General features: G+C 31.6%; 3 protein-coding genes across 3 annotated transcripts; 1 reads left to right on the top strand and 2 right to left on the bottom strand.

Annotated features, from left to right (window-relative positions):
* The first annotated feature begins 2578 nt into the window (after positions 1-2578).
* On the top strand, positions 2579-5611 carry LOC113864753 (transcription factor TCP3-like). Its single transcript, XM_027498821.1, has 2 exons — positions 2579-3876; positions 3976-5611. Exon 1 carries the CDS (start codon positions 2613-2615, stop codon positions 3831-3833), a length of 1221 nt encoding a protein of 406 aa, XP_027354622.1. The 5' UTR covers positions 2579-2612; the 3' UTR covers positions 3834-3876; positions 3976-5611.
* Positions 5612-6032: 421 nt separating this feature from the next.
* Positions 6033-9168, bottom strand: LOC113865553 (protein IQ-DOMAIN 1-like). Its single transcript, XM_027500198.1, has 6 exons — positions 9120-9168; positions 7873-7950; positions 7354-7527; positions 7042-7269; positions 6849-6962; positions 6033-6526 (listed from the first exon to the last, which is right to left on the bottom strand). The coding sequence occupies exons 2-6, from the start codon at positions 7945-7947 to the stop codon at positions 6227-6229; spliced, it is 891 nt and encodes a 296-aa protein (XP_027355999.1). The 5' UTR covers positions 7948-7950; positions 9120-9168; the 3' UTR covers positions 6033-6226.
* Positions 9169-20054: 10886 nt separating this feature from the next.
* LOC113865467 (chromatin remodeling protein EBS-like) lies at positions 20055-24241 on the bottom strand. The gene is made up of 5 exons (XM_027500041.1): positions 23857-24241; positions 23391-23733; positions 23200-23268; positions 22628-22766; positions 20055-20297 (listed from the first exon to the last, which is right to left on the bottom strand). The coding sequence occupies exons 1-5, from the start codon at positions 23927-23929 to the stop codon at positions 20271-20273; spliced, it is 651 nt and encodes a 216-aa protein (XP_027355842.1). The 5' UTR covers positions 23930-24241; the 3' UTR covers positions 20055-20270.
* Positions 24242-25727: the final 1486 nt, after the last annotated feature.

Raw genomic sequence — 25727 nt, 5'->3', positions numbered from 1 at the left:
TGAAGTTAAAGAAAATGGAACATAAGATACGTTAGCATTAATTAATTAATTTTTCTTCATCACCTGAAATTCTTGAAGCTTGCTTATTTATCAATTAATTTGTAAGAAGCATATAATTTGAAGTATTTAGTGGTTAAATTTCGTATAACTGAAAAAATAATATTTTTCAGTGAAGATAAAATATATAGAATATGATAACAACAAAAGACAATGCGTATGGAATTTGAATTCATCTTAGCAGAGAATAAGAATGCAAGAAAATGTATAACAACTCAATCTTACTGGGCGGTGCTATTGCAAATAAAATGGATACTATAAGAGTTTTAATGTATTGGTTTCAACTTCACTTTATTGTTTTTTTTCCCCCCCTATACTTTAATCTATCCACAATTTTTATAACTAATACAAATATAATAAGTATATAACGTATTATTAATTTTTATATATTTTAAATTTATATAATAATTTAAAAATTTATTTAATAACTAAATATTAATAGTTAAAAAGACTAAAACTACTCTTAAACTAAAATATGAACTCTAAAAATGTGATTAAGCCTTCAATTTTGAAGGGCGATGACTGCATAAACTGTTCAATTAATGGTACTACAACAATATCATTAATTTTTCGTCGTACTCAAATTTTAAAACTTAAGTCTTAAATACTAATATTACACAAAAAATGAGTATGAAATGTTGGAGTAGGACTAATTGTTATTGTTGAAATTACAGGGAAAAGAAAGCTGGGGAAGACATCTTAATTAATTAATCAATCATATGTTATTAAATTTTATTATATTATGTATCCTAATATCATATACACGAATGGATATTTAAAATAAGCATGTTTTTATTTAATTATCCTCTTTGTCACATTTCATTTTTTTCATATTTTGTATTATGAATATGATTTATATGAAGATAGACAGAGAGAGGAATGAAAGATATAAAAAAATGTTAAATAAAAAAGAATTATAAAAAAATGTGAGACATTTAAATAGATAGTAATTAAATAATTTCAAATAAAGAAATATATATTTTTTTAAAAATTAAATATAAATCTATCAAAGTTATACATTGCTTAAAATTTATATCAAGTAAAGAAGGCTGTAATTGCAGAGAAAATAGTTTGATCAATTTGAAATATATAAATAAAAAAAAAAGGAATTATTCTTATAATGGGGCAAAGAAGTAATTTAAGTTTGTAAGGAAAAGGACAAGCATGCAAAAACATAGGCACACACGAGAGTGCTCCACGAGAAGAAAGCGAAGGGAGATGGCGTCTGCAGTAATTTCACAAAGCAGATGAAAGTTGGTTTTGGTGAAGAGGTAAATTTAGGCATCCATGTTGCGCTGTTATTTCTTTTAAGTGAAACAATAAAGAGAGAGAGAGAGAACAGAAAAGCTGTGAGGATGTCCCTTTCAAAAGCTGTGTAAAGGATCAATCTCTCAAAGAGCATCCAAAACCAACAGTTACTAACTTGTAAATAGCACATGTAAAAATATAATATTTTTTAAAAAATAAAATAAACCCAAATTGAGAAAGAGGAAGAGAAGGGTGAATTGGTGAAAGTTGAAAGAAAGTTTTGGTGATTGAATGAAAATTGGGTAGGTTGGTTGTATTATGCAGTATTATGTTAGAGTGTGTAGTGTAGTACAAGAACAGCAGCAGAAGCGCAGTGATGAAATCACAGATATTTAACACCTCCATTCTGACCAAACACTGTCACCTTTAGCACTGCCATCATCAAGCCCTCCTATAGGGCCAGAATCAATTCCTCTTCCCCATGGCCTTAATTTACTGTTCCCTCTCTCACTCTCTCTCTCTCTCTGCTTTTTGTGTCTGCCTGTGGTTTGAGATACCAAATATTTGCTAGAAATTTTGCAAGGGGACACCTCGTCTAGTTGGGTGGTTTCCTAAGGTTGTTTGGCCAAGTGGGTATTAACCAACCCAACAGTATTTTAGTTCCAGTTTGGTTAGTACATATTGAATAAAGGAACTCAATTAGCAAAAAGGCAAAAAAGTGGTGTGGAGGGAGAGAGAGAGAGAGAGAGGGTGAAAAAGAGGGAGATAAAGAGATGGGTTAGGGTGGTGTAAGTGTAACAGTCTTGGGCTAGTTTAGTTTGTGAGTTTTAGGGTGTGGTGATGGAAGTGGGAAAATTGAATGGCAGGAACTTTTGGGAGAAGCAGACGCAAGATTCAGAGTGGTGGCAGTTGCACGACCAACAAGAAGAGAGTGGGGAGGAAGAGTGAAAGGAATCAAAAGTGCGCTGCTTCATTAAAAGCTGGAAGAAGAAAATCCCAACAACAAGGGTCTGAGTCTGGATCCTCACAGGAATTATCACCCTCGTCATCAACACCATCAGCATCATCATTACCAACATCATCAAAACCTGGTCCTAAATCCAAGGCACGTAGCAGCAGCAGCAGAAGAAGAACGAGGAAAAGACAGAGACAACCTCGAATCTACTCAACCATCCCACAATCTCCAACATCATCATCATCATCAGCAACAAGACCCAAACTTTCATATCCAACTCCAACAGCCATCAAAGAAACGCTCTTTCCCCCCTCCTCTTCCACCACAACATTCAACCGAACATGCAAAAAAGATGGGAGAAACACACCGCCATTCAATTGCATCCACATCGTCCAAACTGGGGATGAGAGGCGGCGGTGAAATTGTGGAGGTCCAAGGAGGCCACATTGTCCGCTCCACCGGCCGTAAGGACCGCCACAGCAAGGTTTGCACCGCCAAAGGTCCAAGGGACCGCCGTGTGCGCCTCTCCGCACACACCGCCATTCAATTCTACGACGTGCAAGACCGCCTTGGCTACGACCGCCCCAGCAAGGCCGTCGACTGGCTCATTAAAAAGGCCAAAGCCGCCATCGATGAATTGGCGGAGCTGCCAGCATGGAACCCCGCCATCACATGCTCTTCTGCATTGCAACATCAACAAATAAATGAAATCGTTCACCAGAAATCCCCGAACGATTCAATGATAGCTCCTACTGGAACTATCGTTGCCGAAAGAATTGTGCATCAATTTCCTCCGCCACAATTGGGTGAAAATGATGGCAATAACAACAACAGTAACAAATACAACAGTGCTTCTGGTTTTCTGCCAGCGTCTTTGGACAGTGACAACATTGCCGAGACAATTAAGTCTTTCTTTCCTATGGAGGCCACCACCACCTCGTTTCAGAATTACCCGCCGCCGCCGGATTTGCTGTCGCGAACAGCCAGCGGTGGCGGCGCCACCCAGCAGGATCTGCGGCTCTCTTTGCAGTCCTTTCAGGACCCTGTTCTGCTTCACCAGCAGGCTCAGACCCACCACGAGCCCGTGCTATTCTCCGGAACCGCCGCGGCGCTCGGCTTCGACGGCGGTTCCGGGTGGTCAGAGCAGCAGCATCAACATCACTCGGATGAACACCGCTTGCACAGATCAATGAATTGGAATACTAATGCTGCAGATGCTGCTAACAGTGGCCATGGCGGTGGGTTTGTGTTCAACTCGCCGGCGCCGGCGTTTGGCCATGGCCAGTTTCTTTCTCAGAGGGGACCCCTTCAGTCCAGTAACACTCCTTCGGTTCGTGCTTGGATAGACCCTTCAATGGCGACGGCCGCGGCCGTCGCTGATCACCACCACCACCATCACCACCAAAACTATCTCTCGTCGTTGATCCACCAGGCTTCCGTCTCCGGCGGTCTCGGATTCTCCGGCACCGGTGGCTTCTCCGGCTTCCATATCCCAGCACGAATTCAGGGTGAAGAGGAACACGGCGGCGTATCTGACAAGCCGTCCTCTGCTTCCTCTGATTCTCGCCATTGATGCAAAACACACGTCAAAAACCCTAACTTTCCTTCTCCTTCAGGTTCTCCCTTCATGATTCAATCATGGGTTTAAAAATCTTAATTGGGTTCCTCTTTGTTTTTTCTCAGTCATCAATTTATTTTCTTTTTGATGATTTCAGGGTTGGTGGGTTGACTTGAAGATGATTAATGGAGAATTTGCTTTCGAAAGATTTTAGGATGGATGAGATTTCAGATTACAAAGGGAATTCAAAATCAACTTGGTTGAAGAGTTGTTGGGTTTGGATTTCAGATGTGTTGATTTCAATGGCCTATATATGCCGTGGGAATGAAGAAAATCTGAGGTGAATGTTCAGGTTTTCCAATCCCCCGGTTTGTTCTGCTATTTATCTGTTAATTCATGTTTTCTAATGCTTTCATTAGTGTTTTAAGTACTATGTTAGTTTGTTTTGTTTCATCTGTATTGGATTGCTATGTTTTTCCTTTGTGGTGGTTGTGTCTTCTTTATACTTTCATTTCTAGTTTCTTGTAGTGGACTGAAAAAAAACGTGCACACTGAATAAAAGAGCTAGTATGCTCAATATTTTGTATATTTCCAAGTCAGTGCAGACCCAGATGCAGATAAGGGATTTTCTCCATGACAAAACAGCGCAAACCCAAATTAGCCGACATAGGAATTTTGTGTCTTTTTGGTGAGGGTATCGAACTTGTGAATGATCTTGGCTAGGTATGGATGTTGCTGTCTTGTTTCGAATGAAAGAAAAAAGAGAGTGCTTTTAATTGATCCCTATATTTCAAGGAGGTGAAAGAGGGGTTCTCTTTGCATAAGAATGATTGTTGTTTTGTTCCCTTTTTACTACTTTCTACTGCAACCACCATCCACTCGTCACTAGTCGCTAGCTTCCTCATCCTGCAAAAACAATTGGAAGGAAATGCGCAGCTTCATTACACCTATCTCTTTCATGCTTGGATTTTGGGAGCATTTGATTGAGAAGTCACTGTCCATGAACAGTAGAAAACAGTTGACACAAAGAAAAGGGGTTGCGTGAGAGTTGATTCCGAGCTTGGTAAAAGGGCAATATCCTAAATACAGCGTGGTTTATTGCTTTTCCTTTCGCATGTCATGTTTTGTAGTTCTTCGGCTAGTTTAGTATGCTATGATAGCGACTGAAAGCTTGATTAGGAATAAAAAAGTTAACTTGATAAAGGAAAAAACCCCCCCAAGTCATCTTTGGTGACCCACTCACCAACCTACTTAGTTAATGCAAAGAGTTCAGTTTCCACCATATAACTTCCAACCGCACGTTACCTTATGGAACAAAAATTTCAGGTGATTTTTTGTTTGTTTTCAGCCTTGTAACAGTAACATGAGGTACTTTGTTTTGAGAGAAGGGGGGGGGGGTATCTTGGTTTTTGGGTGGATAAAACTTAATAGTTATGAACAAGTGGGAAAAGTAGAATGCATCTGCAGGGGGAGCCATGAAAAGGGAAGAGGATGGATGAGCACAACGAAGCTCAATTATGAGAGAGTGTTCACACTCATGGATGCCACCAAAGTGTGATATCTGTACACCTGTCTGTGGTCCCCTACCTTGGTATCTCAGAACCTCATAAAGATCTTCTGCAATGTTCAATTGGGAATGCTCTAATTCAACCGGATAATGAAAAAGATAAAAAGATGAAAGATACAAACAACCTTGGCTTCTGTTGAGATGGTGGCAATTATTTTTCTGTCGTTGGTGCTGCTGCTAGTCGGTTGATAATTAAGATTTCGTCAAAAATCAACTCATCATACATCACACAACTCAGGTTACTATGTATGAAGGGTGACAAGTATTTAATGAATATGTTACCCCATAGAGTACAACCGTCCTATTTCTTAAATTGAACTGCCTGAAATCGTTTAATCATATTCATATAGTTAAATGCTAAAGCAGCTTAATTATGTTACTTCAAATAAGAAACCAGAATCCAAACATTACATGGAGGGCAAAATCTTTTGTTATTTACTCTTGTTTAGTAAATCTTTGAATAATTGTGGCAAGTGAATATCCTTCTAATAACCAAAGCTATCTGACCTCAGTTGTATATCAGTGGATAATAAGTATAAAATTACGTTTGGTGGAGATATTAGCCATTGTTTACCTTGTAATGTAGAGGATAATAGACTATTTCTCAAGCTTCGACCATAAGAAACTCAGCAGTGGGAAGTTGGAAGATAATTCATGTTTCTAATGGATCATGCAAATAAAGATTACAATTTAGGAAGTCTCCTAATTTAATGTATACACCAGATGCCATATATGCTAAGTTAGGAATAGAGGACACAAAATTGGATGAATAAAAGGTGCCTTACAACAAACACTGAGGTAATTGATTTGTGGCCACAGATGATACAGGTGACAGAGTGGTTTATTTGGCTAGATTGTTCTTTGACAACTCTGCAGTGCTGTTTTCTTTGCCTTTCTCAGTCTCCTTGCCATTTGACAACTCAGGCTTAGACGAGGCCACTTTGCCATCATTGTGGTCATTTTTGTCTACTTTGGTTTTCTGCTGATGGCCATTGATTTTCTTTGCCACTGGACCCTGAAAACGGACCCGGATTTCCCAAGGACGGGCTGCAACCCACCTTTCCTTCCAGCTCCAGCCCCAGCTTTCCTTGCCAAGCCCGTATGTAGCCTGGCCCAAATACTGGTTACAATTGGGCCTCCACTGCAGTATCTCACATGATGGATGCAATGAAAACATAGGCCCAGTTTAAAGTAAATTTCTATGTAAGTTCTTGTAACCAAAAAAAAAAAGTATAAAAAATAAATAAATTTATATCATAAGATAGAAATAACTTGTCACTTCAAATGTTAGAAAGCTGAATGAAAAAAAAAAAACATAAATTATTTATAACTTACAAGAAATATTTTATTATTTTTTATGGTGATTTTTTTTTTTTTTTTACTTTTTAAAGAGTTCATTTATCCAAATTGGCCATAGTTAGAAAAAGTGCAATTTGAAACAATTTAGAGAAGTAGTTCTGTACCTGGTGAGAGAAAGCATATGCCATGGCTCGCTCTCGTTTGATTGCTGCTTCTTCACGCTGATGCATCCTCGAAAGTATCTCTTCCATTGTTTCAGAACCGCCACACCATTCCACCTGACATAGCTTCATTTTAATACTTTGTTTAGCACTTATAACAAAACAAGCCATCATGGTAAGATGACAGTAATAATACCTCTAGTTCATGAATCTTGGCCTCGAGCTTTAACTGGTTTTCCAATTTCTTTTGCTTAATCCTAGCTTCTGTTATCATGCATAGTCTGCGAGCTCTAATTTGCTCTTGTATTCTGCTCCATGAATGTATGTAGTTTAGTGCAGTCTCTGTTTGTTCTCTGGCCATGTGATCTTGAATCAAAGCCTCAAATTTCACTGCTCCCCTTAGATGGTGCAATGTTCTTCTTGCCTCCATACAGAAAAAAGAGAGCTTAGGAAAATGCACGCAAAAGGCTCAAATAACAATACATGAATTAAAAAACAAATAATGTACCAGAAATGAACGAAATGCATTTTGAATCCGAGTGGCAGCAATATCTTGGATCAAGCTCGTGGGAACTGTCCCTTCTACCACCAAAACTTCATTGGGAATGTTACTTGACTCTTCATTAGTGTCTTGTTTCTCCTCCGACAACTCATCTGACTTTTCAGCAGCAGCAGATTGCACCTATTCAGAAGTAATGTTGGATTTGAATCCTCGTTATCTTATTCAATAATATGATACCATCATATCAAAATGAAAAACACAATTTTGATCAAATGGGCCCTACAACTAATCATGATGGATTCTTATTTGACATAAACCATGTCACGTTAGTTAATGGCATGAGAGGATCCAAATTCATCAAGTAATGGTACAAGTGTAGAACTTATTGAAGACTTATTTTAATCAGGGAGAAGAAAGTGGAGTTGAAATTTCCAAGCGGGCAATAAGCAGAGGAATCCTTTCCAAAGTATCATAACGTATGTTTAAATTTAAATTACATAGATTGTAAGAAATCAAAGAAATAACCTTTTCTTGTTTCGATTTATCTTCCTTCGGTTTCTTCAGCTTCACAATCTTCTTAAACCATTTCTTTGGACTCATTTTTATACCTGCACAGAACATTCCATTATTGATTGTAAATCTCATCATAAACCCATGGGTTAATTAACAGGCTAGACACTTTTCCTTGAGGAATGTGATAATTTCTCATATTGTATTGACATAGGTAAAATATTATTCGTATCAAATTAGTGGACCATACTTGTAACTCGGTTAAATGACTTTCACATTTGCCTCCTTTGAAGTACAGAACAAAGAGAATGAAGCGTAGAATGATAACTATTATTAATGATTGAGACTAAGACAATATACATGTATACATAAGATGCATTTTGGAATTAATGCAACTATGCAATCTATCATTTAAACACCAGTTGTCAATCCATACACAAGATTTTTTTTTCTCTTTTGCAATAAAACCTAATACCTACATAAGAGTACTTTCTCCACTTATTTTTTTTTCTTTGACATGCCAATTGTGTTTTGTTTACTTTTCATTATCATTTTATAAACTCAATGAGCAATTAATATTTTTTCTATAATTTTACCCATGAATGTTTGTTTGAGAGAAGATATTAAAAAAGTGAGATAATTAATATAATAGATGAAGGGTATAATAAAATTTAAGTAATATTTTTTTATGAAATTTTGAATACATATAAATTTATTCTCTAATTCTTATGCAAAGCCTAAATCGTCAAAAAAAAAAAAAAACAGGGGTAGTAACATTGAGTTATATACTTTTCTTGAAAAACATTAGACTGTTCGGTTTCAAAAAATGTTTTTAATTTTATCTTTTTTTTCTTTTCCCTGTTTTTAAATATTTGCACAAAATACTAAAAATAATTGTTTTCTATTTCACTGTTTTTTGTACAAGTCTTAGAAAGCAGGAAACAAAATGAAAACAAAACGATAGGTTTGTAATTAAAAGTAAAAATATCAAACATTTTTAGAAACCAAACAGGCCCCTTAGAAGTTCATAAAGCTAAGCAACCCATCTCTACTCCGATTTTAGCTGCTATACATAAAATTTAAGTAAAAGCATTGGCATGTGGTACAAAAAAGATTATCATGATCACTGAATTCCTAAAAAGAAGCAACATATAGCACCCAAATTCAATGAGCATCCATGTTTTGATCTTTCTAATTGAAACATTACCAAATAACCAGAACCTAATAGAAGAATGCAAAATGATGAAAGGGGTAAAGGAAACATACCAGGCAGAGAAGCAAAACAAGAGGTTGCTTAGAGAGGATGAAAAGTGGACACTAATATAAGACATAGCACATTTAAGACAAAGTGACAAACCGTATAGAGAGTTCAAAGCAGAGTGACAAACCAACCACAATGAAGCAGATGTTTAATCTATTGGAAGATCAAGAGTCTACAGAAAGGTAACGGAAGGTAGTCATATATATCCAGCTGTGTTTTCTGAAAATGAAATCACCATTAATATATCTAAGAAACAAAAAATTGATGAGATATTTGAGTATTTAAGCACATACTTTAATGTTTAGGATCTGAAAGTAATCAAAATAAATATTATAGGATCCATTCTGTTAGGCCAAAGATGCAGTAGTTGGTCTACTCTCATGTCATGTAAATGCTAGTTAGCAGTTTTCATCATCTTTTGTGCTGTATACGAGTTGCTATAGGTTACTCATATTTATGGATAGCTTCAGTTGTTAAACATTTATGTTTGGTTGGGATTGTTGTTTTGATTCATAATCAAATCATTTATGGTTTCAATATTATCTGATTTAATTACAAGTTTATGAATAATATTGAAACCATAAAATAAGCATGGAATATGAATAAATACTTTTTTTCTTTTTTACTTTACACTTCCATTCATTTTTAAAGGAGTTGTTAAATCTATCAAACTTAACGGTCACAATTTTTTATATTAAATAATAATAAATAAAATAAATAACTCTATTACTTATTAATTATGCGAAAAATTCAACAAATCTCTTTTTACCTAGTGAATCTAATTTTTCTACTTTTTGCACATAAAATTCTTCAATTTTTTTAAAAATTATTTTAATTTCACTTTATAAAGATTAATATATATTATGCACCATAATAACCAAGCTAATTAAGATTACAATAATTTTAATTAAAAATAATATTTTAAAAAATGATTATATTACATAGTATAAAGAACTTTTTAATTCGGATAATGTATAATCATATTGATTCATATAAAAAACTTTTTAATTAAATGATATACATGTATTTAAGATCCTTAAATATAAATTTTAAAATAAAACTTAGATTTATTTTTTTTCAAATCACATGTTTCTTACTTATAATTGTGTGCTGTATCTTTAGAGTGGCTTCACAAGATACGTATATTATACTTCTTTAGACAAATTATATTAAACTCGACCAAAGTGATAGATTCTATTATTTTTTAGTTAAAAAAATTAAATTAAAAATTAATAATTACAAGAAATGTGTAAGGACATAAATTTATTATGGTAAAAAAATATAGTTTATGCATAATTTTTAATTATTTTTAATCATAAAATATTACACGTCTCTATTTATAAAATAAAATGATTATACCAAATACTTTATTCAGCAGATAATCTACTCTTATTCATAATACATAAATATTAATAATACACTTTTGAATATATTTTTTTAACGTACTCTAAGTTATTGATTATAATTTATTAATAATTATAAAAATTATGTAAATTTCATTCTTAATTTAGTAATTATCTTTCTGTAGTTTTTAATAACTTTAGTTTATTAGTATTTATAACAATCTTTTTTTTTATAATAAACATAATTTAAAAGTTACATATGTGATATATTCTAATAAGTTGATAATATAATTTTTGTTTATGTTTGCAATGCATCAAAACTAACTATTTAATTATTATTAATATAATTTAAATAATTAATATTATGAAAAATAAAGTAAAATTTTTTAACATGTAGAAAATTACATAAAACAATAATCTATGTATAGTAATTCTTTTAAAAAATTAATGTATTTCAATATATTTATAATATTAAATATAATTTTAATATTAAAATTACTCTTTGATTTATTAATTTTTTATTACTTAATTTTATACAAATTAGGAAGATAAAAAAATATTACTTATCTTTTAAAATTTTATGGGTACAAAATTTAATTGAGAGTGTGGTAATACATGTTGGTAAAATGATATAAATGTAAAGCTATACCAGCAACATTTTCTTTGATATCCTTTCTTATTGGTTAAAATTTATTATAAATAAAAAAATTTATGTGGAAGTCACATTTAATTTAATGATAGACTTTTTTAATGTGTCCAATAGAATATATTAAAAAAATTAAATATATCTAGTTAAATAATTTGAATTATCATAAAATATGCATTACATATTTTTTATGATTTTAAGATAATAATTATTCTTTTTTTAATAATTTTTTATATTTTTATAAATTTTAATAGATTAAATTTGTATATTGATCCCATGATTCTTAGTTTTGTTTTAATTTGGTTCTTCACATTTTTTTCTTTCTTATTTTAGTTTATTAACTTATAAAAGCGTATCAAATAATTTTTTTTAAATGTTGATCTTATTAAAAAAATTATTATTCATTTTTTCTTCTTAAAAATAATGATAAAAATACAATATAATATGGTGAATTTTTCTTTTTTTTTCCTTTTCTCCTCTTACCTCTCATTCTGAGCTCTATGGCCTATTTCTCTCCTCTTTTGAATTTCAATAAAAATATTTTATTTTCTAATTTATTTCTTATCCTTCACCCATACTCTTTTCCCTTTAAATTTAAAGTATTTTTTTTATTTTTGTGGTAAAATCTATTAAATAAGCTGTATTGAATGTTTTAAATTGTCATAAAAACATATATATTTAATGTTCTTTCATTTTAAGATAATAAATTATGTTATTTTTAATAAAAAAATATTTTTTTTGTCATTAGATACGCATTAAAAAATTTAATTTAATTTTTTAATATATGTCTAAGAGAACATAATAACATTTTATATATAATAAATTTTTATTAAAATGAAAAAAATCTCATAATTAGATACATTAATAACATTAAATAATATTATTTTTAATAAATTTTTAACATGTGTCTGTGATATATGTTAGAAAAATTGGTATTTTATTAACAAAAATAAGTATTATATAAAAAAGTACATTAATTTATTGTCTTAAATTAGCTAATCAATAATAAATGACAGATAAGAACAACATTAAATTTATTTCCAAAATTAAAAATTTATTAATTATATATTTTAAATAATTATAAAATTTTAAGTTTAGTCACATTTTAAAATAATTTTTATTAAATAAAATAATATGACTATTTTATATTATTATTTTGATAAATTTTTATTATATAAAGTAATACTTATCAATTTGTTATCTTTTAATAAAATTTAATAAAAAAATATTTAAAATTTTGGACGAGAAAGAGATAAATGTAATAGGGTTTTAAAAGTTGGAAGAGTGAAAAATAAAAAGTTATATATATATATACACTACATATTTTAGTTATTTTATCCAACATACTAATAAAAAAGTATAAAAAATATTTTTATTAAAATTTTTGTATAAATATATTAAAAATTAAATAAAATATATTGATAATATATTTAGTACAAAGTTATATATATTTTTTTATTCTTTAACAGCTGCTTCAACAGTCCTATTCTTTCAAGTTAATAATATAATGATTAAATGTTTTTTGTATTTTTTATAAATAATTTCTTTTTTAGGATTGTCTATTGTGCATTCATCAACTCGTGAAGGACTAAATAAATTTAATTAAATATTTTAAAAATAATTTTAATTTAATTAATTTAGAAAAAGAATGAAAATGTATTCAAACAATCACACTATGTAATTTGTTTAGTATATTCTCCTTTTTTTGGAGTACAATAACGGTATTAAATATATATGCAAAAAATATATTTTAAATGTTAATAATATATTATTTAACATACTTTTAATTGGTTAAAATTTATTGAAACTATTAAAGTATAAGAGAGCAATACTGAATTTTAATAAAAAAATGTTAAATTAAAAATAAGAAAGAGTTAAATTTACAAAATTTTATAATTTTTAATAAAATTTAACAAAACATTAAAAGTGTATTATTAGGAAAAAAATCGTGGTTAGAATAATAGCATTTCTCAAACAATTAATGACAATTAACTTAATGTTTATGAATACATATCGGTTTGGAACTATTCAATATTTTTAATTAGTTCATTAACTATTTAAATTATTACGATAAATCACGTTCTTCAATAAAATTGTATTTATTAAAAATTATAATCACTCAATTAAATATTATTACTGTAAACAATTAATTAAAGCTTTATAATTTTTCAATATAATATATTTAAGAACAAACTAAAACACTCAAATTAATAAAATTTAATACTTTTAAATGCTTGAATCTAAATGGTAAAAGTTAACGTTAACCATGTTTGATATAGTAAATATTTTTATAATAATTTTTTTAAAAATTTATTATATGGCAAACAATTAGAATATTATTTTTCTAACACAAATTTTTATTTTTTTAAAGAATGATTTAAATTCTCTTACAATTTATAGTAATATTTTACCTATTAAATAAATAAAATATTATTCTTTTGTTTTTAAAATATCAAACATATTTAGAATTAAAAATGCCATGCTTAATATTTAGAATTAAATTTAAATGATTAATAATACTATGATTTAAAAAAAATTATTACACTTTTATAATCTTAATATAATAAATATATTTTTAATAAAATTTACTAGGGTTTAATATTTAAACTTAATCTTTTAAAATTAACAAAACTGTTAATCATTAATTATTAGCCCACGTGAGAAGCCGAGTACAGTATTACAACTCCTTTTTGCATTTAAAGCTCACTTCCACAGTGAATCAATGCACTTCAATTTATAAAATACAATTTATTTATCACAATGCCAATTTGTTAACTCAAATATTTTATTAATTTTTTTTTACAAACTAATAAGTATAAATATTATTATTAAAAATAAAAATTTTCAAAATACCCAAATAAAATACAATTACAAATAAAATTATTCATTTAAAGTGAAATATAATATTAAATTGTAATATAATATATGAGCAAAATTATAATAAAATTTTAAACAAAATTATTTTTTAATTGTTTTTAAATAAGAATATCGGTACCTAGAGTTTTTTAAGTGCAGTAGTTAAGAAATTCAAAAATAATTTTTTATTAAAAATAAGGAATTAAGTGTATATTTTTATATTTTGAATATAATATTTGAATTTATAATTCCTTAACAAGTGCTGCACTTTAATGACAGCAATTAGTATTTCACTTTAATTATTATATATTTATTGATGAGAGTGGGTAGCATTATTGATAAAGCAGCAAATGGATGCCGAGTATAAGTGGGGCCCACATGTGGGGCCCAATGAGAGATATATCCTATGAAACAAACAATCTAAGATGACATTGTCTCCCAAAAGTGCTTCGCTCGCTCTTCAGCTCAGAGAATGATTTAGACAGAGAAAAGAGAGAAATTCTAGTGTTTGTGTTCATTAGAATGAGGTGAGGACTGAGGAGAGTAAGATATATCTATTTGCATTATTCATATATTAATATACTGTTGCGTTAGATTTGCATGGCTTTAAGTTTTAGTAGATATATCAATTCTATTTTCTTGTTAAGCCTTTTTGAATTTATATTTATATAAAATTTAGATATGATGATGCGTGTCTCTCGCACTAGCAACTTCGGATTTTAGAAAAAAATCCCGAATCTTAGATACTTCAGTTTCTTTTCAACATTTGCTCAACGGCTTTTTTGGGAATGTGTTCATCCAAGTCATGAGCAGCCAGATTTTGGGTAATGTTTGAAGTACCTTAAGGTTTTCTCGGATTATGACTTCAAATTTGTGGGTTAACATCAAATATTTGACTTTCTCTCTCTCTCTTTTTGACCCAAGTATCTGGGTGTGCATGAAAATTTGATCTTGAAACTTGTAAGGCAAAGAAGAAGACAAGTTTAGAAAATCACTCCCCCAGATTGACTCAGTTTGAGGCATTAAATCAAAAGTGGGGTGATAGTAACACCTCTATGACATTTGTTGTAGTGTGTTAGATGGAAGATAACAACAATGGCTAAAGAAGATGAAACCCCAAAATGTTGCAGAGTTGGTGGTACTGGCAGAGTTACTGGTAGAGCTTCCAAAAAGCCGAAGCAAGAGAAGGTGCCGCAGAGAGGACTTGGTGTGGCACAGCTTGAAAGAATTAGATTGGAAGAAGAACAAAGGGATGCAGCCGCTGCAATTGCATCATCAACCAAATCCTCCAATGATTTGCATATTCAATTTCCAAATTTTCATTACTCCAATCAACCATCTTCACCAATCTCTTTTCCTTCAAGTTCTGTTCAAGGGCATGTGAGGGTGCCCCAGTTACGGAGTTCCCATGAGTTGAAATTTGAGAAGGAGAGGTTTGGGATGGACCCTTGTGAATCCAATCCCATTAGGCCCCACCCCAATTTGGTGAAGAGAACACAGTACCAACAATATCCTTCTTCATCAATAGTAAGATGTTTTGGACTTTCAAGTGTGATCTTTCTCTTTTTAATTTCCATGATGGGGTTTTCAATTTGCTCCTTTTAGCTCATTTTCTTCCTATGGAATAAGAAAGGTTTGGTTTGGATTATGCAGGTGAGTGTCTCATCAGGGACTTCATCAACACCAGTACCTCATTCCTTTATAGAGCCCCCTTCAAACCAAAAATTTAGTGTTAGCTATGTACCTACGAGGCCAAAGGAGAAGGTATTTTCATTTTCTACTCTAAAATGATTAATTTGACTTGTTAAACCATTCAATTATTTGAAGGTACCGCTTTATATGAAATATATTCATATATCTCTCTCAATACAACTCCTATTTGCTCTGCATGAAAATTTCCTGTTTTTTTTTTCCTTCTCAAGAGTTCCCCCTCTAGTCTCGTAGTTGGTATAACTAAAGCTTATAAAATTTAGAATGAATGTCATAATAAAATCTTATTCCAATATTTTGAATTTGGTGCAGATGAAAGGGATTAAAAGACAAAACCCCTTCTCCCAGGATGCTGCATTTGTGTCCTCTTTCAATTCCAAATCTCCCATTTTTCCTGCTCATATGAAAGAAAATGAAACAATTTCATGCAGCAGTGAAAGTGGATTCAACTTGGATGTTGGCAATTCAACTTTAAGGTTGGTTCAACTTTGATCCTTTGACTTATGTTAATCTTAATTGCTTCGTAGCTACAAGTTTTGCATGCTCAGTCACTCCCTGCATATCTACATCATCTGCAGGGAAGTTCCTTCCCTTTTGGTATCCAACTCAGAGCTAATCTCCAAGAAAAGCAATACACAGAATAAGAACTTTGATGGAGATTTTCTTACATTGGCCCCTCCTGGTCTAACTTCATGCACACATTCCAAATTAAAGTCTCCTTCAACTTCCCTAATATTTCACCACAAGGTACATCCTGATTTTGGATCACTGTCTAGTCAGGTTTGGCAATACTCATATTAGCCATTTCCTTCTTTTATCCAAATATCATTATTTATTCTTAACTTTTCATTTATTTTTCTCTTTCATCAAAGGGAATCACGGAAGATCAAATCTCTCCCCCACCAGTGTACAATCAGCAACAACATTTGTGCAATTTCTTCCCTCTAGCAGCGAAAGTGGCACAAATTGGACAACAATCAGGAAGAATTCAGAATTGTGATGTTGTGGAAGAAAGTGTTGATCTCAATTTGAAGCTGTGAACATCTACCCATTTCTTTGGTGTCACTTTTAGGCCAGTTGTCCTTCACTTTGTGATTTGGATAGATATCTTTGATCTAATTTACAAGTAGGTAGATATTTCTAAATTTGCATCCCATTTTGTGAGGAATCTCAAAGGGACTAGAATTATGGGCCTGTGAGAAGCAAGGGTGGTGAAGGAAAAACAGATGCTGATTTCTTTGTTTAATGACTCTTTTGATTAGGCCAAGTAGCATCGCGTTATTTAGAGCTTCGGTTATTTTCTGTTCCTTTTATCGATTATCAATTGCAATGGTAAACCAATAGTCTAACATTGTTTGATGCGCAAATATAATGGAACAGAACCAACATGTATAATTACTATTATTATATTATCATTTTAGTTTATGCTCAATTCCAAACATAATACTCTGGCCTCGTTTATTTTATAAATAAAAAAAATTCTCGTACTTCTAACAAGAAAATGCTTGTTTCATTAAAAATATGTAATTTAAATCAGTTTTTATGCATATCCAAATCATGTTCAGTTATTTAGAAGTGTTTTTATTAAAATTAATTGCATTTTACCATAGAAGCAGGGTTGCAATGCATGGCTAGTTGTGTCGTGTCCTACAATGCATACGTATGCAGAAGTGCATATAAGGGATGTGGCTGTGCAAGAATCAGATTGTGCTTTGTTTTCTCTGTTTTGATGGGTCCCCAAATCTGACCTTCGTTATGGTTCCATATGAGGGACGAGCGGTGGGGTCACCATGTGGATTTCTGTGTGAGACAGAAGAAATATAATAAAGAGTGCCTTTATCAGTCAGATAAGCAAATATCCATACAAAAGTCAAAAATAGAAAGATTAGTAATGTATATTTTTATAATTAATTTGTCTTTTAAAAATTTAAATGCTAATTTCATAAATTAATTAATTTTTAGATATTATTTTATTTTTAAAAACACATTAATTGTAATGAATGTATACAAAAAAATTATATCGTTAACATTTCTGAAAATCAAAATGTTGAGTTGAGTTGGCATTTGATCTGAAAAAAATAGTCAACCCTCTAACAGTCTGGGTGTTTATCATTTACTTTTTAAAAAACTGCTATAAAATTGTAAAAAAAAAAAAAACTTGTCCAATTATACATTAAGTATATACTCATTAATACTTTTTTTTCCTTTCAATCTCTCCCTTTTTCTTTTAACTACTCTAATTTTTTTAATGAAAATATTGTTTGTACATTAAAATATCCAATTTATGTTTTTTCCTTTTATTTTGGAAAAATATTTTGAAATGTGTATATACAAAAAATTAATATATAAGATCAAAATACTTATATATAATGCTAATTATTTGATATTTGGATGATAAAACAAATTTTGTACTATATTTTTGTAGAAGATTATAAATAACTTAAATAAAATTTTCATCCCTCTATATGTCACTGTTTTTAGAATTAGTCTTTGTTTTTAAAAAAATTGATAATATTTATTTGCTAAAAAGCATGGCAAGAAATTAGTCCCTATCGTTCAAAATATTTTTAGAGTTGAATCTCTAATAGGAACTAAGTTTTTCTTCCTTTAAAATGTTAAGGACTAACTACTAATTGAAATTTTAATAGAGATTAATTCTAAAAATAACTACATTTATAGCAATCCAAAAGTTATTTAAGCCTTGCAAAATTTCATGAGTTTGACATAACATGCATCATTCATAGTTAGAATTGGTGGCTTTTCTGATGCGAAAATTAAAGTTTAACTTATTGAAGGTGGATGAAGTGACGTCAATACATTGTACATGGAAGTTCGCAATAATTTTTATAGAAGTAGATGTGATGAAGCCATTAACACCCAAGTCAAAGCGAGTCAAGGCATTGGATGATGGAGAGCCAACATAAGGGAGTGAATCATCAATGGTAATGGTTGAGACCATGCAACAGTTTAGAGAGCTTACATCAGCAACAGGGAAGATGCTGATAAAAATAAAATAAAATAATGCAACTTGCATGTAGAATCAGGATAATGTAAAGATGGATAGCTATATCTTTGGCCGTGGATGATGGTTAAAAGAATCCAAAGAAGGAAAGTTTCATGCCCTATTCGGGTAATAGAGAAACAACAAAAGTTACCAAGAATAATGTTGGTGGGGAGTTGGAATGAAGGGTCAAGATTTAATGTCTTATCCATGCAAGCTAATGAAGGATAATAGGATTAATAAGTCAAAGAAATTACGTGGTGGGGAAGAGAATAAGACATGCTTTCTACTGTGATATTATGATATACCCATCCAAAGATTTCTTTCTGTAATGATGATAATTAAAATTGGGTATTAACATTGGCTTTCTGATATATATGATCGATCGTGCAATGCAATGCAAGCGTTGATATTTTAGTTGTGCATTTTACGCCATTAACATCCTTAAATATGCATGCACGATGCCATTAACTGGCCATCTCACGACATATACTACCGTCATATATTGATATCGCTGTATCACTTACGAACACTGGAGACAAGCACAACTGCACCAACACAAAACCCTTAAATTTTTCTTTCTTTCTTTTTATATAACTTTTTTTTTATTTAAGATGACACTTTCCATAGCTGATGGGTCATGAACAGTGACTACATAGATAAGGTTGGTTTTGTCGGCAGAAATTCTCTACAATATAAATATAAACATATAACTCAAGATGCCCTATAAAATGTAAAATATAAGTAACGGAATAATTTCCCTCTTCATACAAGACGTATGAACTGTCTAAATATCAAACTTCATAAAAAATAATTATATAACTATTATATTGTTTGATTTATAAGGGAGGAGAGATTAATAAAAATAAAGGGTTAATGAACGAACAAAGAAGAATCTTATCAAATCTTTATAGATTTAGAAAAGGGTTATAATTAAGTGAGAAATAATTCAATTTTTTTCTTTTTTCTCTCTCCAATAAGTTTGAATTAAATATAAACATATTTTCTAAATTTTTTTCTTTTATTTTCCTCCAATCAAATGTATGCACGGGAAAATAGTAATTAGGTACTTTATGTGCATATTTAGTGAGAGATAAGAACAAAAAATTAAAAGTAGCAGATGATTTAATGTATAAAAAGAGAAATTAAAATAGAATAACAAAGGGTAAAGTCGTAAAGATACTATACATACGTATAAAATTTGGAATTCCTTACTAGAAAACCTTAGAAAGAAATTGAGGGAAAGAATGAGTTCAACATCATAAACATTAATAATAGTATTTTTTGATTTCTTATTGTGTGCAGTTCTAAGTGTCTTTAAACGCGTTAGAAATCCGAATATGTTGGTCCTCTCAGTTCTAAGCTTAACAAGAAAAGGGAAACAACATTGAATCAATAGAGAATTAACACTTGGATCGGAGTTGTTCTCAGTGAACAAAGGAAAACAGATGAATGTCATAAAATCTAACATGGATACATACATAGCCTGAGTCAAATACATAAAATGTTTATAGCCTCTAGAAGAAGCTGTACAACACACACAAAAGCTACCATTCAGCCATACTCACACCTCCCCAGGTTACTTCTGCATTATGGTCATCTCTTACGCCGCTTCGGCTCCACCTGCAAACTCAAGACATAAATTCTATAACACCATAAGCCAAGAAAACAAATGTGCAACTAGCTATACAATGAATCACCTCTCCATAGCTGAAGATCCAAGCTACACCATTTTCCAATTTATAGTCGTATTACAAATCGCAATTCTAAATGATAGCAACCATAAGGCACTAAACACCTTGCATAACAGATTAGTGTGTCTCGAAGAGCTTATGAAAATAACTTATGACTTTCAAAATATTTTCAGCTTATTTCAATGAACTTCTTTATATAATTTTATAAAAATAAACTCTTTTCAGCTTATGTCAATAAGTTTCATAGTTTAATTTATGGTATAAACTCCTCATGCACAAAGACATTTTTGAATAAGGGAATAAGCACTTTATTAAACTATTATCCTAACACACCAAGAAGGTTAGAAATCCAGAACAATTCACATTCTAACACTACACATATTGGTCATCAATAGGAAAGCTATTAAAAGCCTGTATAGTCTGTAGAGTAGTACAAAGTACAAGCAATCTAAAACAAATTGATAAGTAGAGACTAATGCCCTTAAGAAAACAGAAGTCTTTGCTACAAGATCTTAACATGATTCAACTATCACCCCAAATTCAGCAGTGCCATGCGCAGAAGATGCAACCAAACACAATAGTACAGACATTGGACGAAAGTCAGGCTTAAATAACTTTTATGCACATTTACTTTGAACAAATATAATCATATTTCTTACTCTCAACACAAATACAGCAAACTTTTGCACTTACAATCCTCATTTTACAAACACAAAATCCATAGCTTGATAAACAATAAAATTTTATCCCACTAGGTAAGGTCAACCAAATGAATCAATACGATGTCACTGAACTCAGTTAAAAAACAAAATCTTTGAGATATTATTTATCATGAGGATCCATTTTAATAATATCTTCCAAAGCTAGATAAAGTTTATTTATTATTTATTTTAAAAATAGCTTGATGCAATTAGAATCCAGATTTGAACTAAATATTTGCATAGAAATACGTAAGCCTATTTAAACAAAGAAATAGCTTAATGCTACTTAAAATTAATATAACGGTACTGGGTGATATATGGTGTATTTGTCAAATAAGAACTTCAAAGCAGTCACATATTTACTAACAAGTAATGGTCATGTCATGATTTCAAAGATCTTAATATACGTTCACTTCTCCTGTAGATTATTCCAGAGGCTAGTTGAACCACAATCATATTTTATTAAGAATTAGCAACAAAATTAGAAGAATATTCTGAGGCAAAATGATAAATGAAAGAATATGAAGATCAGAAGTAGGATAGTCTTCAGTCTAGACCCCATGTTAATTTCAGCCTACCATAAAACAGACATGATGAGGATCAAATTATATGCATGAGGAATAACAATGGAAATGATATCATTCATAAGGCAAAATGATGTTTTGAGTCCCCCATTAAAGATCAGTTTTGTTACTATACACTTAGTTTTCGATGATGGCAACAAGACCACCACCAGATTTTACAACATGTACATAATAAACTTTCAAAATTTCTTTTGAAATATGGATATAATGCTTCATGTAGGGTTCACCATGAACCCTAGTTTATATTGATACAACTCTCAGAAAATGCAAATGAGAGTCAAACATGGAAAAGCATAGGAAGAAAGTATTCAGATAAATTTGGTGAAGAAAAGCGTGACCAGTATGTATGTTAATCATAATTCATAAGGATATTGATTAAGCAAAGGCTCAAGACAGTAAACATCATTTATAAATCTATATCTCAAACAAAATGATTGCAGCTTTCAATACATTCACAATGATTAGCAAAAGCAAGCATGGTTGACAGACAAAAGTACAATCCAACAATAAAAAATAACAGAAGCATATTTTATTTTAAAGTAAAAGCATACATAAGCACCCATGACCATTAGATTATTTTTAGCTATCCCACAGTTTGATTAGATACTCTTTGCAGCATATTTGAATTTGAACAATGCCCATAGTGTTTCAGATTAAAGAAAGCAAAGTCAGAAATAAGAACGAACTATGCAAAGCTTACTATCAAAACAGAAGTGCATGTTTTGGCACATGCCTGGTACTTTTACATGTGCCTCAGTAAGAATTCCATGCTAACTGGTGAAAAAACTAGCAGCACTAAGGTACATTATCCCTTTTCCCTGTCAAACTCTAAATGGTACAACATGTGCTAAACCAGTCATCCCTTCCTCGGTAATGTGCCCCCACATTTCCCACCCGTATCTTTGCCAAGTAGGAACTCAATAATAGAAACAAAGTGAAGTACTAATTATTTGGAAATGGATGCAAGAAGTCACCTTGCCATCAGCTCCAGGCGATGCAGAAAATGTAGCATGAGGTTTCCTCATATCATCATCAGACAAACATTCGGAACATACAAAATGATCTAGTTTCTTTGCTTCTTCAATAGTCATGCCCACGCAAGCAGGATGGTACCTACAAGAAACCTACAAAGATTGAAATATGTGTCTATAAAACATATAGGGGCATCAGCAAATATGAAAATCAACAACGTATGATTCTTGGACACTCCTTAGACTTAACACACTTTAACAAAGAATACAAAAGTGATTCCAACAAAATTTGCATTCCCAATCCTACATGGATTTAAAGATACATATCTCAGAATAATTTTCATCATTACATTCAAGCCAATCAACCAAAGGAATAAGCCTCTGCATCATTCAATTTATATTGGCTGACAGTAATTTATATATTGAAGGAAAAAAACAACGAACCCAGAGTCATGATGATAACAAAAGCCTCACGTACCTAATGATCAAACTAAAATCTATAAATAAACATAGAAAAAAGGACAATCTAAAAGCAATAATAGTAAACAAAGTAAAGCAGAATACACTGATTTTACCAATCCTTGCACCCTTCACATTGTACCATGAGGTCATCCGGGTTATAAGGCATCTCACATTTGCAATACCTTCAAAAAACAAACCAAAAAGAAGACCAAAAAAAAAAAAAAACAAACATTAGTTCTACAACACAGAATGACCATTCGCGCAATAAAAAACCCAAAAAATAAAAACAAAAAAGGAAACTCACACAGCAACACGGTCAGGAGTGAAAGCCCCAGTAGCAGCCTTGTACTCAAATCTACAATAGTAATCCTCAGCACCTACATTCTCAAGCTTAGTATAGTTCTTGAAAGAGTGAACCAAACACTTTCCTTCAATAGTGTGAGCACTCTGCACATCATAGTGGTCAGAAAGAAACAGTTCCTTAGCACCATGGAACTGCCTTCGACCCCCAATCGACTCTTCAGGCCTATAATACCACTTCACACGAACCTTCACGTTGTTCCTGTTGTCTTGCTCGATCTTCTCCACGCGCGCCACGTAGGGTGGCTTCGACGTGTCCGAGGGCCGCATCAGAACGCAGTCTCCAGCTGCAACATTCCACAACCCCACCTCAAAATGACATCATGGGCATCCACGAAAACCACGAAAGTAACCATTTTTAAGAAGACAACGCAACTGGGTAGGTCAAACTCAAAAAGGGTCGGTGTTACCTCTTACGATCTTGTTGGTTCCTCTTATGGTGTACGAGTCCAAGTCCTTCCTCCCTGGCCTCGTTTTCGCCATGTGCAGCAAAAAGGGTGTTCCGGGAAATGTGAATTTTCTCAGCTTTCAGATTAGAAGAAGTTAGAAAAGAAGAAGAAGAAGAAGAACAGAGGAACCCTAAGCCTATGGTGAGTGAGTGTGTTTGTGAGAGTCTTTTTTGTGTGAGGGAAGAGAGAGTGACTGTGACGCTTCGCCTGAGTTTTTATTACAGTGATTTTGGTGAATGCAATGCGGTTCTTCGTTCATTACTTTTAACTCTGTTCGTAATTTTTTAGTTCTGAGATCTGTGCTAAGCAATTTCCTATTTTTGCTTCATGATGTGATATCTAATGTATTGTCTACCAATTATATTATTATTGATATTGTTGCTGCTATTGGCATTGGCTTGACCCGTTTTGCGTTTATTTTCATCTTTATTTTTTTTTGCGATAATCCAGGGCGTTGTTTTGTCGTGTAGCATCTGTCTTCCAATAAAACAATACGAAATTGTCACCTCCTTTATTCCCATAAAATAATACTAATAATAAAAGTAATTTTTATTTAGCAAAAAGGTATAAGAGAGATATGCATGCTTAATAAGGTATGATAATTCATTATCTTCTTAATAACCCAATTTCATATTTTGTTTTATTGTAAAACATTAATTCATTTCGAAGTCTTGTTTCCATCATGGAGTTGAGAACATGTAACCCTGTCGAGTGAACCCTTAGGAAAAACACTGAGCTGAGAAGTGTTTTCTTTCTCCATTGACCAACATGTCTGCTTAATCATTGAAAGACAAAGACACATGATATTGGTCAAATTCATGAACAAGGTAAGGGAATGACATGCAAACTTTTGATCGCCTCTTATGCTTTTGTGAGAACAGAACAATGTAATGATTCACGAAATTCTGAGAGACCAATTCTCAGACACAAACATTGTAAATCATGACATACCTAACCGATTACACTTAGCTTAATCCAAATATGACATGTCACCATTTCAACTACATCTGGATGTTCGGTTTTTCGTTCGGAAAAATCTAAAACCATGTCTTGGATAAAAACCTTGTCTCCTGAAAGTTGTAACTTTTGACCAAATTATGGTTCTAGGATTTCAAAGAGAAGCCCAAGAGTTGACATATATATCGGAGCAACACCATAATTGGTGAAGACCTGTTTGAAAGGGTTGCAACTGACTCTTATAAATTATTTTTAACTTTAACTTAAAATTTATTAAATAAATGTTTAATTAAGCATTATTTTCAAATGTACCCTGATCTTGCAAAAACATATAAATATATATTTGCAAAGGAAACTTCCAAAGTAACAGGCTTTTAGCACAAGAAAATTTGGTAGAAGTGTTTTATTTTTAGGTCACCAAAATTTTCCCATAAATCATTAATTAATAAATTGAGCTATATACATTAGAAATTCAGATAATTTCGAACTACTCGTACTCTCATGTCTCTTAAATCCTTAGACAGAAAAAGTGGATTCATTCTTGGAAGTGTACTTATAAACATTAATATATATCTAAAGGTATGGCAACAAATAATCACTCCGATCATAAACCAAAATATGATTGAAGCAACAAGGACTAGACTATAACTTCCATAACTAAGGGATTCATTTTGGTATTGTCCATTTATTTAACATAAATCACAGTATTTGTTTGTTTCTTGCATGGAAACCTCAACACAAGAAGCTGTATAAATGCGAATATACATGAATAGGGTACATAGCAAAAGACATGAATCTCCTTATTCAAAACACGAAAATCTCAAAACAAATATTACTAATGGTATAAGAAGATAAATTTTGGGATGACAGAAATA

The sequence above is a fragment of the Abrus precatorius genome, unplaced genomic scaffold, assembly GCF_003935025.1.
Source record: "Abrus precatorius isolate BTA unplaced genomic scaffold, Abrus_2018 Scaffold4, whole genome shotgun sequence".
NCBI classification, from domain to species: domain Eukaryota; kingdom Viridiplantae; phylum Streptophyta; class Magnoliopsida; order Fabales; family Fabaceae; genus Abrus; species Abrus precatorius.
Note: the sequence above shows the minus strand (reverse complement) of the source record. Positions and strands in the feature narration are given on the sequence as shown.

What these genes read in the sequence shown, in the direction of transcription:
- LOC113865553 (XM_027500198.1), bottom strand. Translation starts at nt 7,947, where the DNA reads ATGAGTCCAAAGAAATGGTTTAAGAAGATTGTGAAGCTGAAGAAACCG. An exon ending in ATGCATTTCGTTCATTTCTG is followed by an intron (nt 7,270 to 7,353) that starts GTACATTATTTG and finishes TTCTGTATGGAG; the next exon opens with GCAAGAAGAACATTGCACCA. An exon ending in CCAAGATTCATGAACTAGAG is followed by an intron (nt 6,963 to 7,041) that starts GTATTATTACTG and finishes AAGCTATGTCAG; the next exon opens with GTGGAATGGTGTGGCGGTTC.
- LOC113865467 (XM_027500041.1), bottom strand. Translation starts at nt 23,929, where the DNA reads ATGGCGAAAACGAGGCCAGGGAGGAAGGACTTGGACTCGTACACCATA. An exon ending in TGTGAAGGGTGCAAGGATTG is followed by an intron (nt 22,767 to 23,199) that starts GTAAAATCAGTG and finishes GGTTTCTTGTAG; the next exon opens with GTACCATCCTGCTTGCGTGG. An exon ending in CGCCTGGAGCTGATGGCAAG is followed by an intron (nt 20,298 to 22,627) that starts GTGACTTCTTGC and finishes TTGAGTTTGCAG; the next exon opens with GTGGAGCCGAAGCGGCGTAA.
- LOC113864753 (XM_027498821.1), top strand. Translation starts at nt 2,613, where the DNA reads ATGGGAGAAACACACCGCCATTCAATTGCATCCACATCGTCCAAACTG.